The sequence below is a fragment of the Hypanus sabinus genome, chromosome 28 (assembly GCF_030144855.1).
Source record: "Hypanus sabinus isolate sHypSab1 chromosome 28, sHypSab1.hap1, whole genome shotgun sequence".
In the NCBI taxonomy this organism is placed as follows: domain Eukaryota; kingdom Metazoa; phylum Chordata; class Chondrichthyes; order Myliobatiformes; family Dasyatidae; genus Hypanus; species Hypanus sabinus.
Genome location: NC_082733.1, coordinates 15,947,236 through 15,975,224, shown reverse-complemented (window position 1 = coordinate 15,975,224; position 27,989 = coordinate 15,947,236). Strand labels below are relative to the sequence as shown.

Below are 27,989 nucleotides of genomic sequence, written 5' to 3'. Positions count from 1 at the left end.
AAGAAGCTTTATAGCCAACACACCTTTGTTCTTCTTCCTCCAGCATTTTCCTGTACACATTTAGTTCCAGGTCCAATGCCAGCTTCACATCAAGCAGTTCCTCATATTCTTCCAGCTTCTCCTGTGCCTTCCTGTGTATTTCACTGATTTCATGCTCCTTGGCCACCAGCCTCTTTTGCCAGACAGTCCGTTCATGATCCAATGTCATCTCTGTGTCCTGAACCTTAGCTTTCAGTTCAGAAATCTGACAAAACAAGGAGTGGAGGGAGAGCTAAGAAAAAAAGAAAGATATGTATCCTCCCGGAACAATACTGATTGGCTGTCAATCATGTTTTAAAGATATGGAATCAAAAATCTAATCAAATCTTAATTTTACTGAAAAAATATTTTTGTAACATCCCTCTCTAGATTTGTATACCAGTACTAGGAGTACAGTGAAGTATGCTTGATACAGAACAATTGCAGACTAATTTCTTCCAAATGCCACAATTATTATGCATAAAAACCTTTGTCTAGAGGCAAAATCCCATGATAAAAACTGTAGACAAGGGGAAAGAAATTTATTGTCAATCCCTTGCCTAATAATATTGCATAATGAATACAAACGATAGAGATTGAATTTCTGCTGCCATCATTTTAAACTTTGTGTACTTGAATTGATCCCAGTAAATAAACAAGGTCTTACCTGCAGTCGGCATTGCTGAAGTTCCAACACTAGATTGTCAGATCTCATTTTAGCTTCTGCCACCTCCTCCTTTGCAGCACTGGCAAAGTCACTGCTCTTTGCAGCTACCAGCTGGACATTTTCAAACTGTTACAGCAAGAGAGAGGGAAGTGACTGGGGCAATTCAAACAAGTTGCCCTTTTTAAGATAAGCTCATTCCTTTAACAACCCACGCCTCGAACACAGTGAGCAACTTACAGATTTTTCACTATCTAAACACTTTTGAGAAGAACTATCCCTAGACCACTGATTGGAGGATTTTCTAAAGGGGACAGGGAAGGGGAAGATGAATGAGGTGAATTACTAGTTGAAAGATGTGTATAATAAACCAGTTGTTCAAAATTGTTTTGGAAATCTTTTATTACTTTGGTGAGATGCAAGTGCAGGTTGAATTCCTTCTCTGACATTCTAAAATGTGCAAACGTCTAGAATCCAAACTTTTTTGGAGTGCTGACAAGACGTCACAAATGAAAGCTCCACAAGGTGCTGGGAAGGTTCCCAGGCAGAAAGTCCTGAGAAGTGACCTCACAAATGTAATGAACAGACATTAATGAAAAATAGAAAAATACTGTATAAGGTGAAGAATGAGGATTTCGAGCAGGTGTTGAATGAGTGGATTTGTCATGGAGTGAGCACATGGTGCTTGATGGTATGCTCGTCATGATAGAAGCAAAGATCATTCATGAAACTGAAAATTGAAGATAACTGTTTCACGCACAAAATTATTAAAAATATATGAAACCACTCCCCCTCCCATTGCAGGTGCTTTGGAATAGGTGCCTGCTTGAAATCTGTGCCAATCACAGTGCTGGAACCCAGTAATGAACACGGTTGGGGCTGGTCACTCAGTTCAGTCTTGTCAGACTGCACTCCGACTGAGGACTATTCACTCTGTGAGCTTCACACCAGTTGTACATAAGCTGTAAATGTAATGTAAATGGATTTTATGTTTGGACTTGAGTCTCCTCCCCAAGGTATCTTACTAAATAATGCAAGTATTCTGAAGTTTGAAAAAAATCCAAAATCCAAAACACTTCCAGCCCCAAGCATTTTGGAGAAGGGATGCTCAACCTGTACTTCAAAATCACTTTGAAATGTCCCAAGATTATTAAAGGTATACTTTAAGTATCAGTCAGCACTTTTTCAGAGTGGATTTGAAGCACTTCAATTGTAACTGCCAAGTTTCTCCACAAGTTTGTAAAGATCTTGCTTCAATAAAGCAATTATCATAAAGATATTTTACTGCCAGAGTTTTTGATGTCTAAATTAATTCCTGTCAAAATATAAAAGCAATTTTCATAGTAGGCCTCACAAGCAGCATTAAGATAGAGATCAGAGAATCTGATCTCATGATATTGGTTGGGGGATAATTTGCCATCTGGGAGTTGTCTCTGTACTGCTTCAAAATACCTCAGCAGATCTTTCAGATGAAATCGGTGACAACATTGCCAGGACTTGGGGGCTTGGTTTGTCAGAAGAGGTTAGACAGGTGAGGACTTCATTCTTTGGAACATAGAAGACCAAGGGCTGATGGGACTAGCTTAGATGGGCATCTTGACCATTATGGAAGAATCTGAATCTTTAGATGTTTCATCTGAGATTGGACCTCAGAAAAGAGCGTGTTGGTACTGAGCCATAGCTGACAAGTGAGAAGCAAGAGAGGACTGGACATCTCCAGCCTTCAACCCATGGAAACCTACAGGGATTCTTGGTGTGCACGCCAACTGGAGATGGCAGAGCAAGTAGGGCAGGTTGGAGTGGGGAAACTAATTATATTGTTTAATCTGCTGAAGTTTGGACTGGTGTAGGCCATTGAATTTCTCTGATTTATTACAAAATAAAATGGGAGTCTGGTTGATCCTTACCTCAAGTTTGTTTACCTGCCTTTCAATCGCTCAACTTCTGTAAAACCAACAAAAATCCACCCACTGAATTTATGAATCCTTTAATGGAGTTAGTCTAAGTGGTTCCTTGAGGAAGTATTTCACTATTCCACCAACCTTGGAGAGAACAAATACATCCTGAAATTAGCCCTAAACCACAGTTGATTTTGCCCTGTTGCTTTTAAGTTCTCAATCAGCAAACACTTCCTCCGGCTGTCTTATTAATTGCCCAGTAGGGTCACTCTTGAAATCTTCTATACTTCTGGAGAATACAGAGCTACTGAAATCTTTCTCTTCTGCTATAGTGCTTCACAATTTTGTTCTCTTTTTGCACTATTTATTTGGATGTATTCTTACCATAATTTCCTCCGAGAAGACCACAATGTCATCATTGGGTTCGGAGGCTTGCATGCCTCAATGTCTCAGAGAGCTATTTTGACTGGAGCATTTTATGCTTTGGTTCTTAGTAGGGTCACCCATACCAAACAACTCAAAGGGTAGAGGCCACAATAAGAGTGATCCACCAGTCCTCCAGGTTCAGAGTTGCAGTTCAGGGATAACAACTCTGACCGGTAAAACAAAATGGCAACAGCACGTCAATGAAGAATCCTTCAGTGTGACACTATTTCCAGGTTCTCCATCCAGGACTTGCGTGACTGACAGTAGTGAAATGTACCTGACGTGATGAAGGAAGCCCTGAACACTACCAGAGATGGAAGAAACTTCATCATTGCTTGAAATATCAGGCAATAAGGATTAAGGTGAGTGGTGGATGGAAGTTCGAAGAGCATTTGTAGCGCCATTTTTTCACACAAAGACTGGCGGTACCTAAATGCCAGCAGTGTAATAGGCAGCAAGTCACTATAATTTATAGCACTTTTTTTGTACTGCACTGTTTGTGCTACAAAACAATAAACTTCAAGCCATATAATCAGTGATAATAAACTTGACTCTGATTCTGAAGTCCTGGAACTGAATTCAAAAATAAGCTGGTCTAATCTTCCTAATTACCAGTACATTCAGCACAACACCAGAATCACATGGGCAAACTGAGCATGATACTTTACGATACCCACTACACACACAGTTCTCAGGTTGAAAGGAAATAAAGAAAATATAACAACTTTCTGCAATGCTCAGATTATTAGAACAAGAGTACAAGGTTTGCAGTTGGAGAATGGGCTTGTGAAAAGCTTTATTTCAAAGTGCAAGTGTTAAAATCTACAGAACAACCTCCCTGTGGATGGTGGGTAAAAGTTGATTATTCAAATGTAATTAGACTGATTGTTTTCATTGTGATAAAGTGCATGAACAGCTGGAAAAGTGACGCACAAGTGTAACGTTCAAGAAAGAACTGCCGACCTCTAGCTGCCACTCTAATTTAACTTGACTAGCTTCAGATGTAGTTACTGGTGACTAATTGAAACACATTGATAGCTAGGATTAGTCATCATTATTTTAGATATTTGCGCCTACCAGGATTATGAAGCAATCAAGTCTTTTTGCTAAGCAACCCCCATACTCCTGTGTTTTGGCAATATGTTTATATCTTTAGGCATTAACATAACCTGGTTCCAGCTGAATCATTTCAATAACCACATTCATATGCAACCATGTCTAGAAGAATGCACTTTATTAATTTTTATTAGGCTAGAAAATCAGTGATTGATGCAATATGTATCAGAAGTTGGAGCAGGCATTTATTCATCCAGGGAATATTAGGTGGAACAAAATAGAGCCTTTTATCTCCCAAATATTAACTGAGAAAAATCAAGTTTTGGAACAGATATTACTTTTATAAAAAAAACAGTGATAAAAGTCGAGTGATGAGAGACCCAAAAACTAAATAAAAAGGCCCCTGAAAATGAAAAATAAAATTCCACAAATACAGGAAAATGACATTAAGAGTTACAGAAAGTATGAAAAGAAACTGACAAGAGGGGATCAAAAAATAACCCAAAAACCTTTGCAACGACATCTGCAACAAGAGCAATATGGATCCTTGTGAGCCAGATTAGAAATAATCAGAATCTAGTACATCATCACTAACATACTAAATATAGTGAAATTGTTATTCTGTGGCAACAGTGCAGTGCAAGACAAAAATTACTGCAAGTCACAGAAATAATTAAATATTGTAAAAGGCAGTGTTCACAAATTCGTAACAACATTATGAAATGGGCAGGATTGTGCGTGACCAGGTCTGCTACCTGTACTCGTGCTTTTCCTGACTTACAGTTTTGATAATCATTGAGACTTTTCAATGAATTTATACTATTAAATTAAAAATTATTTACTTAAAACACATTGATATTATAGAATTAAAACATTAAGCCCAACTAAATAAACATTACCTTCTCAATCAAGTTCATCAAGCCTATTGAAATTACTGGGGCCTTTACAAATACTGTACACACACATCCAACCCAGGAGTATTTCTTTCACTTCTTTCAGTTTGGGGGCTGATGGTCTTGCTGTGTCTGTTAGTTTTTTTTTGTCCAGGGGGCGGATTTGGGGGCTGATGTTCTTGTGGCGTTTTGTGCAGTGGAGGGGCATTTGGCAGGGTGGCGATGTTCCTGTTGTGTTTTTTGTTTAATTTTTTTGTGCAGGGTAGCGGAGGGGAGGTTGGGGGGGGGGGGTGGGTTAATTCAGATTCAGAATTAGTTTTATTCTCACTGGCATGTGACGTGAGATTTGTTAACTTAGCAGTAGCAGTTCAATGCAATACATAATCTAGCAGAGAAAAAATTATAATAATAAATGAAATAAAAATTATAATAATAATAAAGTAAATCAATTACGTATATTGAGTCGTTTTTTTTAAATGTGCAAAAACAGAAATACTGTATATTTTTAAAAAGTGAGGTAGTGTCAAAAGATTCAATGACCATTTAGGGATCGATGGCAGAGGGGAAGAAGCTGTTCCTGAATCGCTGAGTGTGTGCCTTCAGGCTTCTGTACCTCCTACCTGATGGTAACAGTGAGAAAAGGGCATGCTCTAGGTGCTGGAGGTCCTTAATAATGGACGCTGCTTTTCTCAGACACTGCTCCTTAAAGATGTCCTGGGCACTTTGTAGGCCAGTACCCAAAATGGAGCTGACTAGATTTACAAAATTCTGCAGCTTTTTTTCCTGTGCAGTAGCCCCTCCATACCAGCCTGTCAGAATGCTCTCCATGGTACATCTATGGAAATTTTTGAGTGTATTTATTTACATGCCAAATCTCTTCAAACTCCTAATAAAGTATAGCCGCTGTCTTGCCTTCTTTATAACTACATCAATATGTTGGGACCAGGTTAGATCCTCAGTGATCTTGACACCCAGGAACTTGAAGCTGCTCAATTTCTCCACTTCTGATCCCTCTATGAGGATTGGTGTGTGTTCCTTCGTCTTACCCTTCCTGAAGTCTACAATCAGCTCTTTCATCTTACTGATGTTGAGTGCCAGGTTGTTGCTGCAGCACCACTCCACTAGTTGGCATATCTCACTCCTGTTTGCCCTCGTCACCACCTGAGATTCTACCAACAATGGTCGTATCATCAGCAAACTTATAGATGGTATTTGAGCTATCCTAGCCACACAGTCATGGGTATACAGAGAGTAGAGCTGTTGCCTAAGCACGCACTCCTGAGTTGTGCCAGCATTGATCGTCAGCGAGGAGGATATTTTACCACCAATCCGCACAGACTGTGGTCTTCCAGTTACGAAGGCAAGGATCCAATTACAGAGGGAGGTACATAGGCCCAGGTTCGGCAACTTCTCAATCAGGATTGTGGGAATGATGGTATTAAATGCTGAGCTATAGTCAATGAACAGCATCCTGATATAGGTGTTTGTGTTGTTCAGGTGGTGTGGAGAGAGAGCCATGTTGATGACCATGTTGCCATTTTTATGTGGGGCGTCGGGTTTGCTGTTTCTCCTTGAACTCACTTCCATGGTTATTCTTTGTTTCATGGCTATCCGGAGAAGAAAAACCTCAAGAGCTGTATATTGCATACATACTTTGATAACAAATGAACCTTTGGATAAAGTGAAAGGCCAGAATGTAGTGTGTATCTTGCTCGATACTTTGGTGCTCTGCTGCTGGATTCTGTGGTGAGCTTCAAGGCAGTCAGATGCACCGTCATCATAATTTCAACTCCTTTCTAACTGTTCTATTGCAACATGGAGCTCGGGATTGACTGCTCCCATGCAACACCCTGATGAAAGATCTTCCACAGAACTGCTTCAGCATGACCCTTCTTCACAACAAAGAAAATACCAGATGACTGAAGGAACTAAATTCTGAATCAAGGATACAGCACAATGTACAGAACTAAATCAACTGCTCAGAAGAATGTAATGACATTCAAAATAATGGCACATTGGCTAAACCAGATGGTTTTCTGTTCAGAGTTGATGAAAATAATGCAGCTCTTCTTGGATCTACTAGATTTCATGTCATTCAACAATCTTTCATTGAAACTGGGAAGTTATGTTTGCAATTATGCCTTTTCAGCATGGGAAAGGAGAAAAAGAAGGGAATTATAGATTCCTTAAACCAGGGGTTCCCAACCCAAGGTGGGAATCCTTGCTTTAGACTAATGTCTACTGTTGAGAAATTGTTAAGAGTCTATCAAGAAAAATAGAGTGAATGAATATGAAAGATTTTTGCAGATCAATGTTGACAGTCAACATTGTTTTGTTCAGACCATGTGATGCAACCTGAAGTAAATTTATTTTTTTTTTAAATGTCGTGATGGAATCCATTGAAGATTAGAATGAACAGTCAATGACTATTGAAGGTGATCAAGGAAAGTATGACATTGAAAACCAGAGCTGACAAAGTTGCATGGCCAGTAATAGACTGAGAATTGTTCAGGAACCAGAAGGAAAAGGTTAAAATGTAGAGACGAAAGGATAAGCATTGATTGGGAGAGAAAATTAGTAAGTAAAAGCAAAACAAACAGCATTAACTATTGATCTTCAAAAGAGAAGCTAGGGGAAGTGTAAGACCCTGGAAGGGTGAGATGAAGTTAATAGGCAACAAAATATTATCAGATAAATTAAACCAATAATGTGCCTTGATGTTTAGATTGAAGGTTGCTGCAAACACACTGAAAATTACAGACAGGCTAGTTTCAAATGGGAATGGTTTCAAATTCTTTGCCACCTCAAGGTTCAGGGAAACACTAACGGGGACTAGGAACAATAGGCAGTCAATTCAGAAGGGCCCAATGGCCTGCATCCACAGGTTTTAGAGATGGCAGCTACAAACATTAGAGATACCATTGGCTGAAGTGTTCCAGAACTCATCCAAATCCAGGAGGATACATTTGGATTGAAAATCTGCAAACATATTTTCCTCTTTCACAAAGGGAGACAAAAAACGTAGGAAACTATTGCCCTGTTAACTTAATATAAATTGTTGGCAAAATGCTGGAGTCAAGGAAGGCATAGGTAGGCATTTAGAAAAGCTTGATGTAGTCAAAGTTAATTTACATGATTCTCTGAAACATACATCATATTTAAGAAACTTACTATACTTGTTTGTGGATACAACTAACAGTGTTGATAGAGGGACACCTGTAGGCATAATGTATGTGAATTTCCAGAAGGGATTTGACAAGAGAGCACACAAAAACTGTGCACAACAGCTCACAGTATTGGGGGAAGTGGATTAGCATTTATTGAAAACTAGTTGGCACACAGAAGAGAGCCTGAATAAATGGGCTATTTTCAGGCTGGAAAAAATTTAATTAGAGGAGTACCACAATGAACAGCTCTTGACCCTTCATTATTTACTATTTATGTCAATGACCAGAGTGCAAAGCATCCAAATGGCAATTACACAAATACAACTGGGCACGTTGCAATGTAGATATCTGGACTCTGCAACCGGATAAGCATTGACTAAATGAGTGGTTGAAAGCTTGGCAAATGGACTTTAATGTTGGAGAGTTCACAGTTATGCAATTCAGTAAAATAATTCAAAAGGTAGACATAACCTAAATGGAGAAAAGGGGAAACTGAGTGAAATACAGAGGGACCCAAGTGTTTTTGCTAATGAATCTCAAAATGATAGAGGCAAATGCAAAAAGCAGTTAGGATGGCAAATTGCATTCGGCTTTTATTACTGGAGGGCTGGAATTCAGTTACAGGGAAATGTTAAAATTTTAAGTATTTTGCCAGAGTACAGTCGGAGATTTCTACCCCTCATTTATTAAAGGATATATCAGCACTGGAGATAGTCTAAGAGAGATGCAGTGGGCATATTCCGGGACTGAGACGGTTGTCACATCACAATCAACTAATGAAATCTATATTTTCTTAAGTTTAGAAGAAAGAAGAGGTATTTTATTAAGATACAAAATTCCTAAGAGGACATAACAGGTCAAATGTTGATAAGTTTCCAATAGTGGGAAGGTCTCAAATGAGAGGATATGGTTGTACTAGATAAGGAGGTAATCATTTAGCAATGATTACAAATTTCTGTTGCAGAAGATAGTGAATAACTGGAATTCTTTACTCCAGAGCAGGGGTTCCCAACCTTTATAAATGCCATGGACTCCCACCATTAACCAAGGGATCCATGCATCCCAAACTGGGAACCCCTGCAACAGAAGATATTGAAAACTAGATCATTGGATGTATTTAAAGAGAAGATAGATCAAATTTGAAAGATAAAGGAATTCAGGGTTGCGAGAAAACTGGCAAAGAGAAAAGTTGAGGCCTGGGACAGACCAGTCATTATTATGTTGAGCAATGGAACAGGTTTGAGGGGCCAGCTGCTCTCCTCCTGCTCCTACTTTCTTGTGCTCATCTAACAAAAGAACATCTTCAAATATTATTTATGTAGCAATTCCAGAAAATATTCAATAAGCGTGCTCAGAAATTACTATAAAAGTTTAATCTCATGACTGAGGACAAACTATTAGGAGATTATGCAGGCACAGAGAGTCAGGAGATTGGGCTGGGCTTCCAATTAGACCCATGTAACTTCAGGCTTTATGGTTGCCTCATCTCATCATTGCACTTATTAAATGACAATGAGGGAATAGGAGGAATGAAGCGAAATTTCCTGCTGACACAATCGCATTAAAAAGTGCTTCTTAAATGGTGAACAACTAGAAACAGCATTAGAGCAAAAAAAGAGACTTAGATTTCTGTACATAATTTAAATTGTTAGAGGAATTGAAATACTGTTCATATATTTAGAGTTCTCGATTGCAGAGCCCTTGTTGGACTTGGAGTACTGAAAGCAGTTGCTCCACTGATAGAGAAAGATCAGGTTTTTCCTAATATTACACAGCATGGATACAGGCTAGTAAAAACAGAAAAAAAGCACCTCCAGATGCTGGAAATCTATCACCTCTACTGTTCTCATTCACTCATTTACTAGATAGCCTTGTGCTGTCTTTACGTCAGTTATTTAGTTTATAATATTTCCGCTTAGTAATTCATTCGATAGTATTTTCTAGTTAGAATTAGAAGTGTTTAAAGTATATTCATTGCATGTAAAATATATCGGCATGCGATGACGTCACATCCGGTTTCGCCGCGTCTTGTGGGAAAATACCGGTTTGAAATTAGCGCGAGGGTGGGGGCTCACCACGAGGCAGACCCGAGCAGAAGTTGTTTTGCAGGCATGAGAAATCACAGTGAGAGCAACGCTGTAAGTTAATAGATAATCGATATATTGAACTAAGATGTTAATGCTGATCCTGTTAGAAGTAACGACGGTAGATAATGTTTCTGCTTTCGTTAGTTAAAGAGTTGCGGATAGTTTGCATGGAAGTGTATTTAAAGTAGTCAATGGAGCAGGTAAACTCTCACTGTATACTGCACCTTAGTGTAATGTAGTTATAGTCACCTTTGCAAGTATTTACACTTGAAATGTGATATTAAGGAAGGAACAAATACTGTATCAATCTTGTATTGTTTTATCAACAGTTTTCACCATATGTTAATGTGAAGAGTGAACAGTAAATGGTTAATCTTGCTGCGATCTGGTTCTTATTAACTGTGGTTTATCTCGACGTTAAATTCGGCGTTCGTTACACGCTAAGGAGAACGTTACAAGCCTTATTTACAGCTGATCTCCTAGGTAACCCTGTTTTTACCCTTTTAGAGACATCCTCTTTCCCACCATTCCTGCTTTTATCTCCTACTCTTTCCAGATGAATGGTCTTTGACCTGAAATATTAACTTTTTCTCTTCAGTGATATGACCTGACCCTATACCAATACCTTAAGCACCTACTTCCTCACGTTCATTATTCAAAGGAGGGTTTTGTTTCTAGATTGAGAGCATCCACCATTGGATATCAAAACCAGCAAATGGACTTTACCTGTTTTTATGTCCCCAATTAAAGCATATTCAATATCGTGCTTGAAAATATTTAAGACATGGCTCATACAGCTACTCTAGAAGCCATCCAATTACTCATTAGAGTGAATGAAAGATAGATTTACCAAGAATAAAACCTGGACTTGAAGAATGCCATCACGAGGAAGAATTATACAAATTCAGATCATATTTAAAAGGTTGGAAGTAGAGTTTAATAAAAACTTTAAAGGTGTTGTGGGGAGTTGAAACACTACAGTTGAGGCCGGTTCATTGGCTATATTTAAGAGGAAGTTAGATATGGCCCTTGTGGCTAAAAGGATCAGGGGGTATGGAGAGAAAGCAGGTACAGGGTTTTGAGTTGGATGATCAGCCATGATCATACTGAATGGCGGTGCAGGCTCGAAGGGCCGAATGGCCTACTCCTGCACCTATTTTCTATGTTTTCTAACAATTTCAGTGAGTTAGAGACCCCAGTTTTAAATGCTCTCCCAGTTGATTTGAGCCTAAAATTGCAGGAGCTACTGGACACTTGTACTTGGAAAGGGTAGTAGAAGCTTATAACACGGAGCCCAACTGAAAATTGATACAAATCTTAATTTCGGCTTTGTATCAATAACAATGAGCAAATACTAAGGGATATGGAGTCAGATTAGGTAGATGAAGTGAGATCACAATTCTCAATTAAATTTAGAAAAGTTCAGTTTACATCCCCAATACTGGGTCCCAGGGCAGGGCTCACTCTGGAAGCTACGTGAATATCATACACTACCAAACAATATATAACATTTTAAATAAATATTATGACAAATATATATATTCCTTTAAATCACAAGAAAGTGGTCCAACACAGCTAACAAGAAAATATACAAGGCTTATAATTTAACCAAAAAGAGCCTAAACCTGCGGAGTGGGAAAAATTTAGAAAAAGGATTAATAAAGAAAGGGAAAGTGGAACATGTGAGTAATTCAGTAATTAACAAAAACAGATTTAAGACCTCTGTAGACACTCATGAAAGGTAAAGGTTAACAATTAATGCACATCCCTTAGACACGAACAGGAGACATTATTCAGGAGAATTAGGAAATGACAGGAAAATAAAACAAATATTTTGTGTATGTCTTTATGCGAGACTAAAAAAATCTGCAGGAATTAATGAAGGGCAGCAGGTAAAAGAAAGCATGCAGGGCTGAAAGAAACTAACGTCAATTAAAATAAAGAGCATTGGAGTAATTATTGTGTCTGAAAGCCATTAAATCCGCAGAACATGATGAGTGCGTTCCAAGGATTTGAGAGAAATGGGGATTCATTGCCACCTTCCAAAATTTCCATGACAATACCCACAGAAAGAAAATAGCAAAGGTAGCTCCCATTGTTTACAAAAAGCGAGAGAAAATAAATGAGGGACCCCTTAACTGGGCATTAGTGGCACAGAAAATGCTGGAAAATATTTAGGAAGTGTTAACAAGAAAGTTTAAAAATATTAAGACTGGGAAGACGCAACATGCATTTTTGAAGGTAAAGTAGATACAGAAGACCTTGAAAAGATTTAGATTAAATCGGACAAATTAAACCAGCTAAGTACCAGTTTGAACAGGTTCATTATTCACTATATTGGGAGAGGTGATTCACAGTGTTTCTGTTCACTGCCCTCCCATTTACTGTTCTTGCTCTTTTCTGTAACTACAGGCAGGTAGCAGGGAAGCGACTGGAGGAAATTACAAGGTACTGTACTGTGCAGAAGTCTCAGTTGGGGTGCCTAAGACTATCACACAGAACTGAAGTAATTTTATATACTGCACTGTACCGCTGTTGTTGCAAAAACAAATTTCATGGCATATGTGAGTGGCGATAAAACTGATTCTGATTTGGGTCTCCAGTGTGGACTGAAAGTGAGAAAGGGGGCAGGGAGAGGGGAATCAAGGTTCAGAAAATGGGAAGGGCGTGGGAAGTACCAGAAAGACATTCTGTAATGATCAATAAACCAATTGTTTCGAATCAAACTACCTCGCCCAGTGTCTCATGGCTGTGTGTGTCTACACACACACCTGCTCCCACCCCGGCACTGCTTCTTTGCCACCTGTCCCAAACCTCTCCTGTGGCACTCCACCCTCACCATTCCCAATACCCTTTGCTCCTGCCAGACTTACAAACTTGCTCTCTGCTCCATATTGACAAATACAGTACTGTTCAAAAGACTTATGCACTCTAGCTATACACATGGCCCCAAGATCTTTGTGCAATACTCTAGGATCTACAAGCTTTTGGGTAGCCAAAATTCTGATTAGGAAGAGTCAGCATAGCATTGTGCATGGAATGTCATGCTTGATGAACCTTAAGAGTAATTTGACGCAGCAACCATGAAGGCAGCTGAGGATAAGGCAGTAGATGTTGTCTATTTGGACTTGAGCAAAGCATTCAACAAAGTGGTGCATGGTAGGCTGATCTGGAGTGTGAGGTCCTGCGGAATCCAAGGACAGATAGTCAGGTGGAGTCAAGCTCGTAGTTAAGAAGCAGAGGGTGGTGTTTGAAGGCTGTTTCTCAGAGTGGAGGCCAGCGACTAGCGATGTGCCACAGGGTATTGCTACCCTTGTTAATCATTAGTTATAGAAATAATTTGGATGCAAATGCACAAGGTTTAATCAATAAGTTTGCAGATAATACAAAATTAGGATGAAGTATTGATAGTGAAGAAGGTTACATAGTGAATTTTAACCAGTTGGGGAATAGGGCCGAGCAGTGGCAAATGGATTTCAATACAGATAAGCATTTTAGAAAGTCAAACTAGCATAGGACATATACTGTGAATGGTGGGAGCACTAATCAGTGCAATCAACAGAGAGCCTTAGTTTATAGTTGACTTAAAGCAGTGAGGGTGGTGAAAAGGGCATTTAGCATGTTAGTCATCATCAGTCAGGGCAGTGAGTTAGGATATTATGGTCATTGCACAAACCATTGGTGAGACCACACATGGAGTATCGTGTACACATTTGGACACCCTGTTATAGGAAGGATGTGGTTGAACTGGAAAGAGTACAGAGTTCTCTGAGGATGTTTCCAGAACTAGACAGCCTTAAGTATAAAGAGAGGTTGACCAGGCTAGGTGTTCGTTCCAACTGGAGATTGTGCAGTGACCTTACAGCACATTAGACGAGCATGGATGAGGTGGACGTCAACAGTCCGTTCCCAAGTATAGAGTAGTCCAAAACTAGGGAGCATAGATTAAGGGTGAGAGGGAAAAAATTAAAAAGGGACCCGAGGGACAACTTTTCCCACTCAGAGGGCAGAGAGCTGCTAGACCTTTTTTATGTCATGAACCAATACATTTAGCAAGGGGTCTATGGATTCCAAGTCGGGAACCGCTGTGCTAGAGGAAATGGCTGAGGCAAGTACAATATTATCATTTGAGATACACTTGGATAGCTACACACAGGGGTGGGGCTTAGAGGGACATGGGTCAAATACAGGAAATTGGGACTAGTTGGGTAGGTACTGTGGTCAGCAGGTACTTGTTGGGCCAAAGGGCCTGAACTTGTGCTATTTTGCACTATGACTTTTGACAAATCTGCTGATTTTTTTTTGAGGTTGTAACTAGTGGGGTAGATATGGGAGTCAATGGATGCATTCCATGTGTATTTCTGTCCTCATGTCCAAGGAAGGATGATGACATGTTGGTAGTGATCTGCTTAAACTTTTGCTTACTGTACCATTAACTGGAATGTGTGGGTTTGACTTATGAAGAGCGTTTGTACAGCTTGGGCTTGTATCCATTTAAGTTTACATAAGTGAACAGGAACTTGATCAAAATACATTTCTGAAGGATCCTGACAGAGTGGATGTGATATGGAGAGGATGTTTGGTCTTATGGGAGTATCCAAAATTATTGATCACTAAAAAAATACTCAGTTGTTTAAGTCAGAGATGAGGTAATTTTTCCCTCTTAGAGGATTTCGAGACTTTGGAACTTTTGGCCTTGAAGGGTGGTAGAAGCTACTTCATGAGAAAATGGGTGAAAGGTGATCGCAGGAGGTCCACAAGCAGCACTGAGGATATGAAGTCTTATTAAATGATAGAGCAGATTTGATGAGTAAATAGGCCTTCTTGCAGCTTTTAAGTTCTTAATGATTTTCAGATGGTCTTAAATAGAATACTGAGAATAGCTTATTAAATAATATTCAAGAACACAGTATGGTGATAATAAAATTGATATTGATTGAGTTAATGGACAGAAAGTAGAGAATAGGAATAAATGGGTGAGTTTTGAATTGGAAATCTAGGACTCATGTGATACCAAAGCAATTGGCGCTGGGCACCCTACTGCTTACAATTTATAACAATAATATGGATGAAGGCACTGTGGTAAGGAAAATACTTATTGCAGTAGAGCTGGATAGACACGGTTCAAAATAACCCAAACCACAAGCTGCTGTCCAAAGTAAACCATTGTAAGTCATGCTTGGTTACTGGCATAGCTACAAGCATAGCAGCCTATTCATAAACATGAGGGTAACAGTTTAGCACTGGACGTATAGAGCACAAGCATAACCACACATAGACCAATTACAAACAAGGCGTTGACACGCGAGCAGCAAAGCAATTACCTCACTATCTATCCACAGAGCATGCAGGGTAGAGATAAGGGGGAGAGACCAAAGCAGATAAGAAATGGTACAAGTATGATGGAAGGTTTGGATCAGAGACACCAATTTGTAATAAAGGAAGTTAGTTCTCAAGTTAAATCCTAGGCTCTATGTGAGCGTTACCTGTCTCCAGGCACCATGTGCAGTATATCCCACTTCACTGATTTTCACAAAAGTTAATGGCAATGAGTTCTCAAGAGAATGAAGGAAGTAAATCGGTGACAATGTGGCAGATTGAAGATAATGTGAAGTCCTTCATCTTGATGGAGAATAGAAAATGGATGTATTTTTAAAGAAGTATTTGTATGCCTGGATACAATTCATTCAAACCAAACATGCAAATATTGCAGGTAATCAGAAATCAAACTGTACATTGGGCATGGAGATGCAAGAATATGCAGATACAGGAATTTAGAGCCACAAATAACCTGCTGGAGAATCTCAATGGGATAAGCAGCATCTAGAATGAAAAGGATTGTTGACATTTGGAGACAAAACCTTGCATCAGGACCTGGAACTTCAAAATTTCCAATCCCCACACAGATGTTGCTTGACCCTCTGAATTCCTCCAGGAGATTGTTTGTTGTTATATGTTGGCCTTTATTGTCGGAGTATTTGTGTCTTCGAGGAAAGAACTCTTTTTACTATTGTATCAGGTTCTGGTGAAACCATTCAGGGATATCAGATCACCCTACCCAAGAAAGAAAGTACATTTATGAAACAACAAAGATCCACCAGATTGGTTATTGGGAAGGTGGAGATTGCTTTAGGAGGAGATATTACATAGAATGTATCACAAAGAGTTTTAATGAGGCCTGACACAGCTGATGCTTCTTCTGGCTGGCGTGTCTAACAACAGTCGATCACAGTTTAACAGTTCAGGGGTAGCAGGAAACACCTTCACCCAGCATGTGGTGAATCACTGTGCCCGAGGACTATATATACTCAGTAGTTAAAAACATTCAGGATTTATCTGGATGCATAACTAACACCTCCGCAAACAGATTCTATACTCCCAGTTAAAGGAAGTTCAGCAAGTCACTGGTGGGCAAAGGAAATGCTTCAAAGTTAACATCAGAATCAGCCGGAAGAAACTTAACATCACATCCAAAAGCTGGGAGGACATTCCACTCAATAGATACACTTGGAGGAAATCTGTTCAAGGGAGAGACGTGCGACATGAGAACGGCCTCCACTGGGCTGGAGAGAACAAGCGGCAGCTGCGAAAGGAGAGACCGAATAGCCAAACGACCCAACCACTAACCACAAGCACCACTTACTCTTGCCCACACAGCAACAGAACATGTGGATCCAGAATTGGCCTCTACAGCCCCCTGAGGATCCACCAATAGAGAACTCCCCAGGAGAACTTCATACTCAGCCTCAGCGATCGCACTATTACTATATTCAGGATAGGAATAAATAGATTTTTGGATATTATGGAATCAGTGACATGGAGTTAGTGCAAGAATGCGATGCTAAGCTAAAAGATTAGCTTGGAGATTATTGAACTGGTAGGCAACACTGAGTTCACCATTACCTGGAATCAATCCAAGACCATTAATCCTAGCTGAAGTTTAAAGTACACTTTATACAACCCTGAGATTCATTTTATTGTGGGCATTCACAGTAAACACCAAAAAAACCACACACAAGGTGGCCAGATAATCAATGTGCAAAAGACAACAAACTGCACAAATGCAGAAAGAAAGAAAACCAAACTAAATAATTAATAAGCAAACAAACAAGATGAGCTGAAGAGTTCTTGAAAGTGAGTCTATAGGATGTGAGAACAGTTCAGTGTTGGGGTGAGTGAAGTGATGCCCTTTGTTTCAAGAGCCTAATGGTTGAGGGGTAAAATAACAAATACTGTTCTTCAGACCAAAGAAATGAGACAATATAGTCATTTTTTTTTTGTTTTATATTGCAACTAACCTGAAAGAAATCACTAATGACTGTGTATCACTTTTGGTTAAATTTATTTTAAATACTAACCATACAAATGACAACTGCTAATGGCATTAAAGGCAGAAAAGCTTCTGCAAATATTTTTCTAAGATTGTCCATTATTGATATCAACTGATATTGCACAAAAAGACAATGATCTTATAAAGGTACTAGGCTCCTCATTTTTCATTCATATTAATTTTTAAAAATTTCACCCTTACGGTATGTAAGAATTGGTGGATGAGAGCCAAGTAAATTCCATGCCATTATCAGACATAGCAGATTTAGACTAGGGGATTATGCAGAGGTAAGATTTTCCATTTGGAAATTTTAAATACATGAGGCAAATAGATCCCAGCAAAAAAAATGTTGAAATACGTCCAAACAATGTCTCTCAGTGGAACGGACAGGAAAGTGTGTCTGTTATTTGTTTGAAGTACAAACAGAAGAAACTGATAATCACAGCACCTTATTGAATAGCTAATTAGTATAGAACCACAGAAAATCAATCTCTATTCTTATTTCAGAAGAATAACACTCCGTTTTCAAGACCTAGTAATAGACACTGTGGCACTGTGAATCTGTGCCATAAAGTGTAATGAACTGTGACACAGTTGAAAGGAAATTTCATTATTAAAGTACACATACGTCACTATATGCAACTCTGATATTTATTTTCCTGTGGGCATACTCTGAACATCTATAGAATAGTAACTATAACTGAATCAATGAAAGATCTACCAGAGTGCAGAAGGCAGCAAACTGCAAATGCACAATAGAAATACAGTCAGCCCTCCTTATCCATGGGGAATTGGTTCCAGGACCCCCTGCGAATAGCAAAAATCGCGGATGCTCAAATCCCTTATTTAACATGTCTTGGTGCAGTGGACTTTAGGACACAGCGGCGCACCGGAGCTTATTTAACCTGTCTCCGTGCAGTGGACTTTAGGACCAGGCGGAGCTCAGGACCCCCCCCCCCCACCCCCCCCCGCCCCACCTGCAGTGTTTCTGTCCCGGAAAACAATCACGACTGAAAGTAAAGTGGAAATAATAAAGCAATCAGAAAGAAGTGAAACGCCATCGGTCATTGGAAAAGCGTTAGGCTACAGTCAGTCAATGATTGGAACAATTTCAAAGGATAAAGTGAGAATAATGGAGCATGTGAAAGGCCCTGCCCCGATGAAAGCTACAATTATTACTAAACAACGCAGTGGTTTAATAATTGAAATACTTACATTGCTTAAGTGTTTTATATGCATAGAAAGGTAAAATATATACTAAGACAAATGTTTAACTAAAAAGTCAGTATGTGCTCTTCAGTTTTTCTTTAATCCTGATCCGCTGTAACCTACGCACGTCCTCCCGTATACTTTAAAATCATCTTTAGATTACTTACAATACCTAATACAATGTAAATACTATGCAAATAGCTGTTACACTGTATTATTTAGGGAATAAATGTCTGTACATGCTCAAAAAACAAGTGCTGGAGAGGGAACTTCCAGCTTTTCCCAATCCGTGGTTGGTTGAATCCATGCATCCCAAACCTGTGGATAAGGAGGACCGACTGTAAATAGCAGTAAGTAACGGAACATAAGTCCTGAAAGTGAGATTATTGCTTGGTAACTTTAAAGAAGATTGTATCAATTTATTCAAAAATTAAAGGTCATTGCTACAAATTAATTTCATGACCAAAATTATTTTGCTTCTTTTCCTAACTTCCACTTTTTATTACCTGAATAACTCAATACATTTGTTCATGACTGTCTATATTTGTTGCAATGCCCCTCACTCTCCCTAAACATATTTGCTTGACAGTCTCCTTATCTGTGATTTATCAATCCTGTAATTTTGGCTTGTCCAAGTGCGGAATTTTTTTTTCCACAATGTAGATCAGGCATATTGTATTTTAGTTCATAATTTGGAATTAAACACACAGCACAAAAATTGTCATTATTTTGTGCTGTGTCGTATGACACAGGCAATCATGGTCTTTGATCATGATTGGTCTTGGCAATTTTTTTCTACAGAAGTGGTTTGCCATTGCCTTCTTCTGGGCAGTGTCTTTGCAAGATGGGTGACCCCAGACATTATCAATACTCTTCAGACATTGTCTGCCTGGCGTCAGTCGTCGCATAATCAGGACTGGTAATACACACCAGCTGCTCATACAACTATTCAGCACCTGTTTCCATGGCTTTGTGTGATCATGATTGGGGTGGTGGGGTGGGGAGCCAAGCAGGTGCTACACCTTTCTCAAGGGGACCTGCAGGCTCGCAAAGAGAAGGAGAGCCTTATACTTCCTTTGGAAAAGACGTAACTTCACCCCTACCACACGAGCCCAAAAGTAGTCAGTTTCAAAGATAATCCTCGGACCAGCAAAGCAATGTGGTGCCCTAAACTGCATCATGGTATGCATTTCACTCCTTAAAGAAAATTAGCTCTGTTACAAAAATACTGTCAATGTTTGTGCTATTAAGATAGGTGCACAGGAACATGATCAACTTGAACTCATTTCCTAGTTCACATCGAATTTTAACTTGCAGATAAATTTGTGTATTTGCTGAGCATTTACTGGTTAATAACATTTTCAGTTTTCTTTCAGATTTCCAGTTATTGGAATGCATTGGAATTTAGAAGAGTGAGCAGTTATCTCACTGAAACATTCAAGATCCTAAGGGGACTTGATAGGGTAGATGTTGAGATGTTTAATTCTCAAATGAGGGGACACATGGGGTAGTCATTTAAAGCTGAAATGCATATGAATTTCTTCTTAGAGATGATGGCAAATATTTGGAATTCTCTGGCCCTGGAGAATTTTAGGGCCAAGATCACTGGAGGATTTAAAGAGGAAGAGGAAGAAGCCAGTGAGTCTTGGGAGTCCAGCCATGATCACATTGAATGGCAGAGCAGGCTTCAGTGGTTGAGTGGCCTACTTCATCTCCTATTGTCTTGTAAACCAGTTCTTGGCACAACATTTCTTGTAAAGTCAATTCTTGGCACAACGTTTTCATTTTGGTCAATGACATCATTCAGTCAGACAGGAAGTGGTCTTCTTTCTCAAATCCTGAAGTCTACCTGCCCTTCTCAGCAGGGTTCAACAAATTCTTGATGCCTTCTAAGTGACCTTTCTTCTTGGGATGTTAGCAGCTGAATGCAACGCAAACAGAGCTTGAGTATTGAGTACTAATTAATTGGGCACTGACCTTGTCATGTATGGACTGCTCCAAGTTCCTGGACACTTTCTCATTGTTAAACGTACCATTGCTTCATAGAATTAAACAATGTTTAACACAAATTGCTTTCTGGAAGCTTTTGAGGTTGAGGAACCCCATCCTCCCAACACCTCACCAGCAATAGGGTTCTTCTTTCCCTCACCTACCACCTCACCAGCCTCCGCGTCCAGCACATAATTCTCCGCAGTTTCCACAATCGCCAATAGGATTCCACCACCAGGCACATCCTCCACTTCCCAGAGGGATTACTCCATATGTAACTCCCTTGCCCATTCATCCCTTCCCACTGATCTTCATCCTGGTCCTTACCCTTGCAAGCGGAACAAGGGCCACAGCTGACCCTACACCTCCCCCTTACTACCATTCAAGGACCCAAAATGTTCTTCCAGATGAGGCAACACTTAACCTGAGAGCATTTTGGGGTCATTTACTGAATCCGGTGCTCCTGGTGTGGCCTCCTGTATATCGGTGAGACTCAACGCAAATTGGGAGACAACTTCAACTAGCACCAGAAAAAGTGGGATCTCGCGCTGGCCATTATTTCAATTCTATTTTCCATTCCAAATCCAACATGTCAATCCATGCCCTCCTCTACTGCCACGATGAGGCCACACTCAAATAGAAGCAACACCTTGTATTCCGTCTAGTCAGCCTCACACTTGTTAGCGATCGACATCGATTTCTCGAACTTCCCATAATTGCCCACCCCCTCACCATTTCCGCCATTTCTGTTTCCCTCTTTCACCTTACCTCCTCACCTATTATCACCTCCCTCTGGTGCTCCTCCCTCTTCCCCTTATTCCACGGCCTTCAATTCTCTCCTAATCAGATTCCCCCCCTTCTCCAGTCCTTTTATCTCTTTCACCAATCAACTTCCCAGCTCTTAACTTCACCTACCCCCTCCCAATTGCATGTAATACCAACCACCTTGTACTTCTTCCTCCCCTCCCCCCACCTGACCTCATCTTTTTTCTCCAGTCCTGATGAAGGGTCTCGGCCCAAAATGTCAACTGTTTACTCTTCTCCATTGATGCTGCCTGGCCTGCTGAGGTCCTCCGGCATTTTGTGTGCACAGCTTTTGAATACTATGGCCACTGTGTATGTGTTTCTATCAGAACAAGGCAACCATTTCAATGGTTTGTTTATTGGCTTTTAGGTAAAATAATTAACATGTCAATCTTCCTTTGTATCCAACAGGGGCACTTCTGAATAAAACTGAAAAATGTCAAAATTATGGTATACACGAGGAAATCTGCAGATGCTGGAAATTCAAACAACACACACAAAATGCCGGTGGAACACAGCAGGCCAGGCAGCATCTATAGGGAGAAGCACTGTCGACGTTTCGGGCCGAGACCCTTCGTCAGGATTGACGGTATGTTAGCATTTAAAGAATTGATTTGCAAAGCATAAAGCAAAAGTCACCGACCGGTCTGAGTCAAGAAGAGAAAAGACCTTAATCAAGGCAGGATGAGCAATGTTGCTTCAGGAATTTGTGGAAGGTTTTGACAAATATCAGCTAAGCCAACAAAACAAAAGCTATTTTTTAAAAAATATGTTACAATACTGCAACATAATGCTCCTTGTACAGGATGAGGTGTTGAGTTTCAGATAAGGACAGGGATAGAGTAATAAATCCTGACAAAACAAAGCTTACTGTACTATATTTATGCATTACATAAATTCACTGGAAGCTTCTGCCTGATTATTTACATGGTATTCTGCCCGAGCCATCACAGCAAAGATCACAAGACACAACGCAGTCACTTCCTCCACAGATTTCAAACCATATCTCCATAATAAAAGGATGTCTATTTAGAATAAAGATGAGGAGCAATTTCTTTAGCCAGAGAGTGTGGAATTCATTGCCTCAGGCAGCTGTGGATGTGTTTAAGGCTACATCCACGCCAGACTGGATAATTTTGAAAACGGCGGTTTCATGTAAAAATGATAGGATGATAGGCGTCCACACTATGCGTTTTTGAAAATATCTCTGTCCACACCGAAACTGAGGTTTCAGCTAATCTCCTCCTCCTGTGCATGCACAGGACACACCTACCGAAAACAAGCAACATGTTTGGTGTCGAATCTTGCCGTAAAAGTGCGCGTTTGTGTAGTTACAGACTAGAAAAACTTAAGACGACGGACAGCTGTTGGCTTTCGCACAGGAGAACTTAAAACTAAAAAAATACAAATACTGGAGCGTACGGCGGCAACCAACAGAGTTCACGGACAGATTGACCCGGCTGATGACGAACATTGAAAAACTGACCAACTCTGTTGCATTAATAAAGCACCTTGTTAAATGTGTAAAACATGTCTGCGTCAGTATTATCTTGAATTTCCATACAATGTTACATTAGGCTGTTACACATCTATTGTCAGAGAAGTACTTGCATAAATAGGTAAACCACCTTCATACAAGCAAGGACAGAAAACAGGGCAAAGTGAGTACAGTATACTTATTTATTCATTAAGTTATGGGTCAAAGTATTTGGTGAGTACATTTCTAACTCTTCTGGCTTCAGTCTCGTTGCCGTCTGTTCTGAAATTGTTAGGTTACGTTTAAGAAAACAATGAAATGGCGTGCTGATAGCGTTTTCAGAAGTCTCCGGTTACCCTGTCCACACTGATCTGCCAAAGCAGCGTTTTCAAAAATACCCATGCTGGAAAGCGTTTCTGAAAAGCTCCAGTTTTGGGGGATGAAAACGCAGTTTTAGTGTGGACAGAGGATAAAAACGAAGAGAAAAAGCTTCGGTTACGGATTTATCCGGCGTAGTGTGGATGTAGCCTAAGGCAGAAGTTGATAGATTCTTGATTAGTCAGGGCATAAAGGGATATGGGGAGAAGGCAGAAGATTGGGGTTGAGAGGGAATTAGATCAGCTGTGATGAAGTGGCAGAGCAAACTCGATGGGCCAAATGGCCTAATTTTGCTTTGATATTTAATGGTCTTATATTCGGCAATTTTAGGGAGGCACGAGTTACCTTAGTATTGAAGTTTCGTTCCAGGTGCTCCCTGTACTGTTTGATCTGTTCACACTGATTGTTCCTTAACTCCTGAAGCATTTCGGCTAGTTTGCGTTTACTTTCCCTCTGGTGAAGGACCTCTCTTTCTTCACGCCTCATTTCCCGTTTTCTCTTGAATTCTATAATCTCCTACAAGATCAAACATCAGAAAACAGTCAGGCAGGGTTTTGGATTTATCCTTCATATTCCAAATATGCATTTCTAAAACTGGCGGAAATCAGCAGGTCAGGCAGCATCAATGGAGATGAATAGATAATTAAAGTTTTGGGCCAAGACCCTTCTTCAGGACTGAGAAGGAAGGGGGAAGATGCCAGAATAAAAAGATTTGGTGGGGCTGGAGAGTAGGAGGCTAGCTGGAAGGTGAAAGGTGAAGCCAGGTGGGTGGGAAAAGTCAAGGGCTGGAGTAGGAGGAATCTGATGGGAGAGGAGAAGGGACCGTGGAACAAAGAGAAGGAGGAGGAGACCTAGGGGAAAGTATTAGACAAGTGAGAAGAGGTAAAAAGTCAGAGTTGGGGATAGAAAAGCAGGGAGTGGTGTATAAATTTGTTTACTAGAAGGAAAAAATCTATATTCATGCCATCAGGTTGCAGGGTATAAGGTGATGTCCATCCACCCTGAGAGTGGCTTCACCTTGGCACAAGAGAAGGCCGACATGTCAAAATGGGAACTGTAATTAGAATGTTCATCGTTAGGAGAACTCAAAAGAAAGGAGGTTAATTTTCATTTATATTGGGCTTTCATGAGACCAATTACTGAATACTGTATGGAGTGTTGCTCTCCTTATTTAGGAAGGAAATCAATGCAATTGAAGCAGTTCAGAGGTGAGTTACTTGACGAACAACATGAATGAACTAATTACCTCATGAGGAAAGGGTTCATTGGGTAGGGGTGTACTTGCTGGTTGAAACAAAGGGATGAGGAATCATGACAGGGTGGACAATCCATGGGCACTGACAAGGTCAACATGCAAAGAATATTTCTGGTTGGAGTATCTATAAGCAGGGGTCATTGTTACAAAATATGTGGTCACCCATTTAAAGCAGGGATGATGCAAAATCTATTGTTGCAGAAAGTGTTGTGGTTTTTCGTGCCCCACAAATGACCAGGAGACGCAGAAGATTCTTCAAGAAGGGTTAAACTTTAATTTGCAAATCAAAGCTGAGACAATCATTGAGCTGGTCTCTGATTGCCCACCAATCCTTGTACATAGCATTTTTTATAGCAATCTCCTGGTTTAGTTGCATTAGCATATCCAATCGGTCTACAGTTGCTTATCACAAGTACATCCGCCACTATTGTTTCTACCCATTGACTTAATCATGTTCTAATCTACATCTCTTAGCTACCTCTCATTAACACACCATTATAATCTACATCCTTAGCTAGCCTCTCATTAACACCAATCTTCTACATTCTTAAGATTTCATTCTCCTACTAAATTGGATACATGCATAGCAAAATAGCAAGCTCAAATCTGACTACATAGTTTTGGTTACACAGCAAACAATACAACTTTTATACTCCAATAAAAGTGTGGCAGGTTTTTTAACTCTCTTCCTCAAGGTTGTTGATAGGTTCTTGGCTAGTCAGGGTGTCAAAAGTTACAGGAAGAAGGCAGGAAAATGGGTTTGAGAGGGATTATAAATCAGCCATGATGGAATGGCAAAGCAGATTTGATGGGCTGAATGGCCTAAATCTGCTCCCATGTCTTATGGTCTAAAACAGTGTTGAGAGTAAATCCTATGACTGTGAGTAAATTAGATGTAAATAGACACTGGATAAACGAGGGAGGAAAGGTTTTCATGAGTAGTCGGGGATATGGAGTAGTGACTGCTATTTATTCAGCCATGATCTTATTTGTATGTCACCTCCCCCTTGGACACATTTATATTTGCTCGCCCCAAGTATCTTAACCTCCTCCTCCACACGAAGGAATGCAGAGTATCCACTTAACATTTGTTTAATGGATTATAGTGCCACCTGTGTCTGTCATTCATGGGCCTACATTTCCCTTCGTTAATTCTCTTCTCCTAATACACAGTCCTAACAAGTCAATCAACCATGTTTAATTCAGTCATAAGGATTAATTACTGACACGACTATAGTGACCATTTGTCAGTAACATACGCGGCAATTACAAAGGGATTGCTCAAACCATAAATTAAGCACACAGGCTATTTCTGGAAAGTAAAGCAGCCGTCAACATCATCCTAAAATGTTACTTGCATACTTCAATCCATTCAAGGCCAATAAAATGAGACAGGCAGGCCTTCTCTTTCTCTCTCTCTCTCTCTCTCTTTGGAATTATCATTAGCTCATTTGTGTTGCTGGGACAAAGAATGCTCCCTATATTCAGAGACAGTTTGATCTAAAATATAGAACCAGGGATGCCAGGTTTTAATGAATTAATTCTGAAAGATTTTTGCAATAAAGTAAGTTAGTAACTCAGCTAGTATATATTCTTTCTACTCCAGTGGATTACCAATAAGGCCTTCTGTTCTTAACCACTTCAGTATCACTTCAAAATTTTTGTCTCTATTTTACTTCATATCTGTTCTTTTGCTGCTATTTGCTGAACATTAAATTTATAGAATTACATATTTTGCACAAGCTAAGATGCCGGTGGAAGAGCAAATGTTCAAATGCAACATTTAAGAGAAGTTTGGATGGGTACATGGATGGGAGGGGTTTGGAGGCAAATAGTCTGGATGCAGGTAGATGGGACTAGGCAGAAGACAACTAGATGGACCCAAGGGCCTGTTACTGTGTGGTATGACTCTATAGGCTGTTAATCCTGGTTTTGTTATTTACCTCTTTTGCTAGTATTTTTGCCTTTAAAAAGTGTGAGAAGATAAATTTGTCAAGTAAAACATATAAACCAGACACACTGAAAGGTTCTGAATTACATTGTCTTCTATTTGTATGCACAGAGAAATGAATAAGCAAACTGCCCCGGTAAGGCTTTATCATTTAAGTTTTTTAAATATTAATTTGCTCAAAACTAGAATAATGCCTAATCATGTACTCCTGCCATCAGTAGGAGATCTTATTTGTTCTTCATTAGATTTTACCATATTCAAAAGTTCCTGGGTCCTTTTCCATTAAGGGAAAATAATCCTAATGTGGAATTCAGGATATCAGGGGAATTGCTTTCTCAATGTTGACAGCTGACTCCAGAATGCAGCTTCTCAACTGTTTAAAATGTCACACACGGATATTATTATTACTTAATATTAACAGTACTTAATACTGAGTAAGTCATTCTTTTCACCATTTGGTATACTCTGATTCAAGTATTACAAACTTTAAATTGTCAATGTATCCAATTCATTGAAGGACGCTCACGTCTCCTAATTATGAATGTTCATTAGTTCGATTTACTGCCCATAATTAACATAATTATTAAGGAAGGGCAATGTGCCTATCTGCGCATTATGAAGTTCAAATCTTACAAGTACTTTCTAAAATTATTTGCAAAATTATTTGGCACGTGTACTGTGGTCTTTAAAAGCTCCCTTTTTCTCTCAAAGTGAAATATTTGATTCTAGCACCTGGTCTTGATCTAGGAAGGAAATTCCTTAAATGTTATGTACTGATCCAGAGGCTTCTCAACATCAAGCCTAATATGTCCTGCTTCTTGCCTGCTCTGCAATGCTTACAGATGGCACAAAAAACAGTGGTGTTTTTTGATAGCAAGGAGGATAGTGTCAGGGAACCCTGTTACATAGATCTATTTGTATGTTGGGTGGAGCAACGACAAATGGAACTCAATCCTGGTGAGAGGGAGGTGATGCATTTTAGTGGGCTCTGACAAGGGTGAGATGCATTTTATGAAAGGCAAGGCTCGAGAGAAGATCAAGGGACCTTGATGTTCTTGGTCCAAAGTCCCCAAAGCTGAAGCCCAGATAAACAGGATGTGAAGAGAGTAGACAAGATGCTTGTATTTATTACCAAGCAGTATGAGAAAATGGATGTCTTGGTACAACTTTATTAAACACTGTTTACACCACAGCTGGGATATTATTGTATGTGAAGTTCAGGTGCCAAACAATAGGAAGGAAATGATTTCACTGGAGGAGGAGCAAAGGAGACCCACAAGGATCTTGCCTGAGGTTAAATGCTTCAGCCACATGAGTTTTCATTGGAGCAGAGGGGGAGCAGGGGGGGTTCTGAGAGATCCTGGAGGTATACACAATTATGTGAGGG

The 27,989-nt window shown here is 39.8% G+C and overlaps 1 protein-coding gene and 1 long non-coding RNA gene across 2 annotated transcripts in view; one reads left to right on the top strand and one right to left on the bottom strand.

The window, feature by feature from the left end:
- LOC132382446 (lamin-L(III)-like) overlaps positions 1-27,989 on the bottom strand; it is a 90,605-nt gene that overhangs the window by 37,336 nt on the left and 25,280 nt on the right. Inside the window, exons 4-6 of the mRNA XM_059952649.1 lie at positions 23,742-23,912; positions 686-811; positions 24-244 (exon numbers count right to left, since the gene is read on the bottom strand). Of these exons, the coding sequence (XP_059808632.1) occupies positions 24-244; positions 686-811; positions 23,742-23,912 (518 nt within the window). The remainder of the gene's footprint in view (positions 1-23; positions 245-685; positions 812-23,741; positions 23,913-27,989) is intronic.
- Positions 12,596-23,044, top strand: LOC132382447 (uncharacterized). Its single transcript, XR_009508315.1, has 3 exons — positions 12,596-12,657; positions 21,953-22,130; positions 22,873-23,044. It is a non-coding gene; the product is annotated as an uncharacterized LOC132382447 (long non-coding RNA).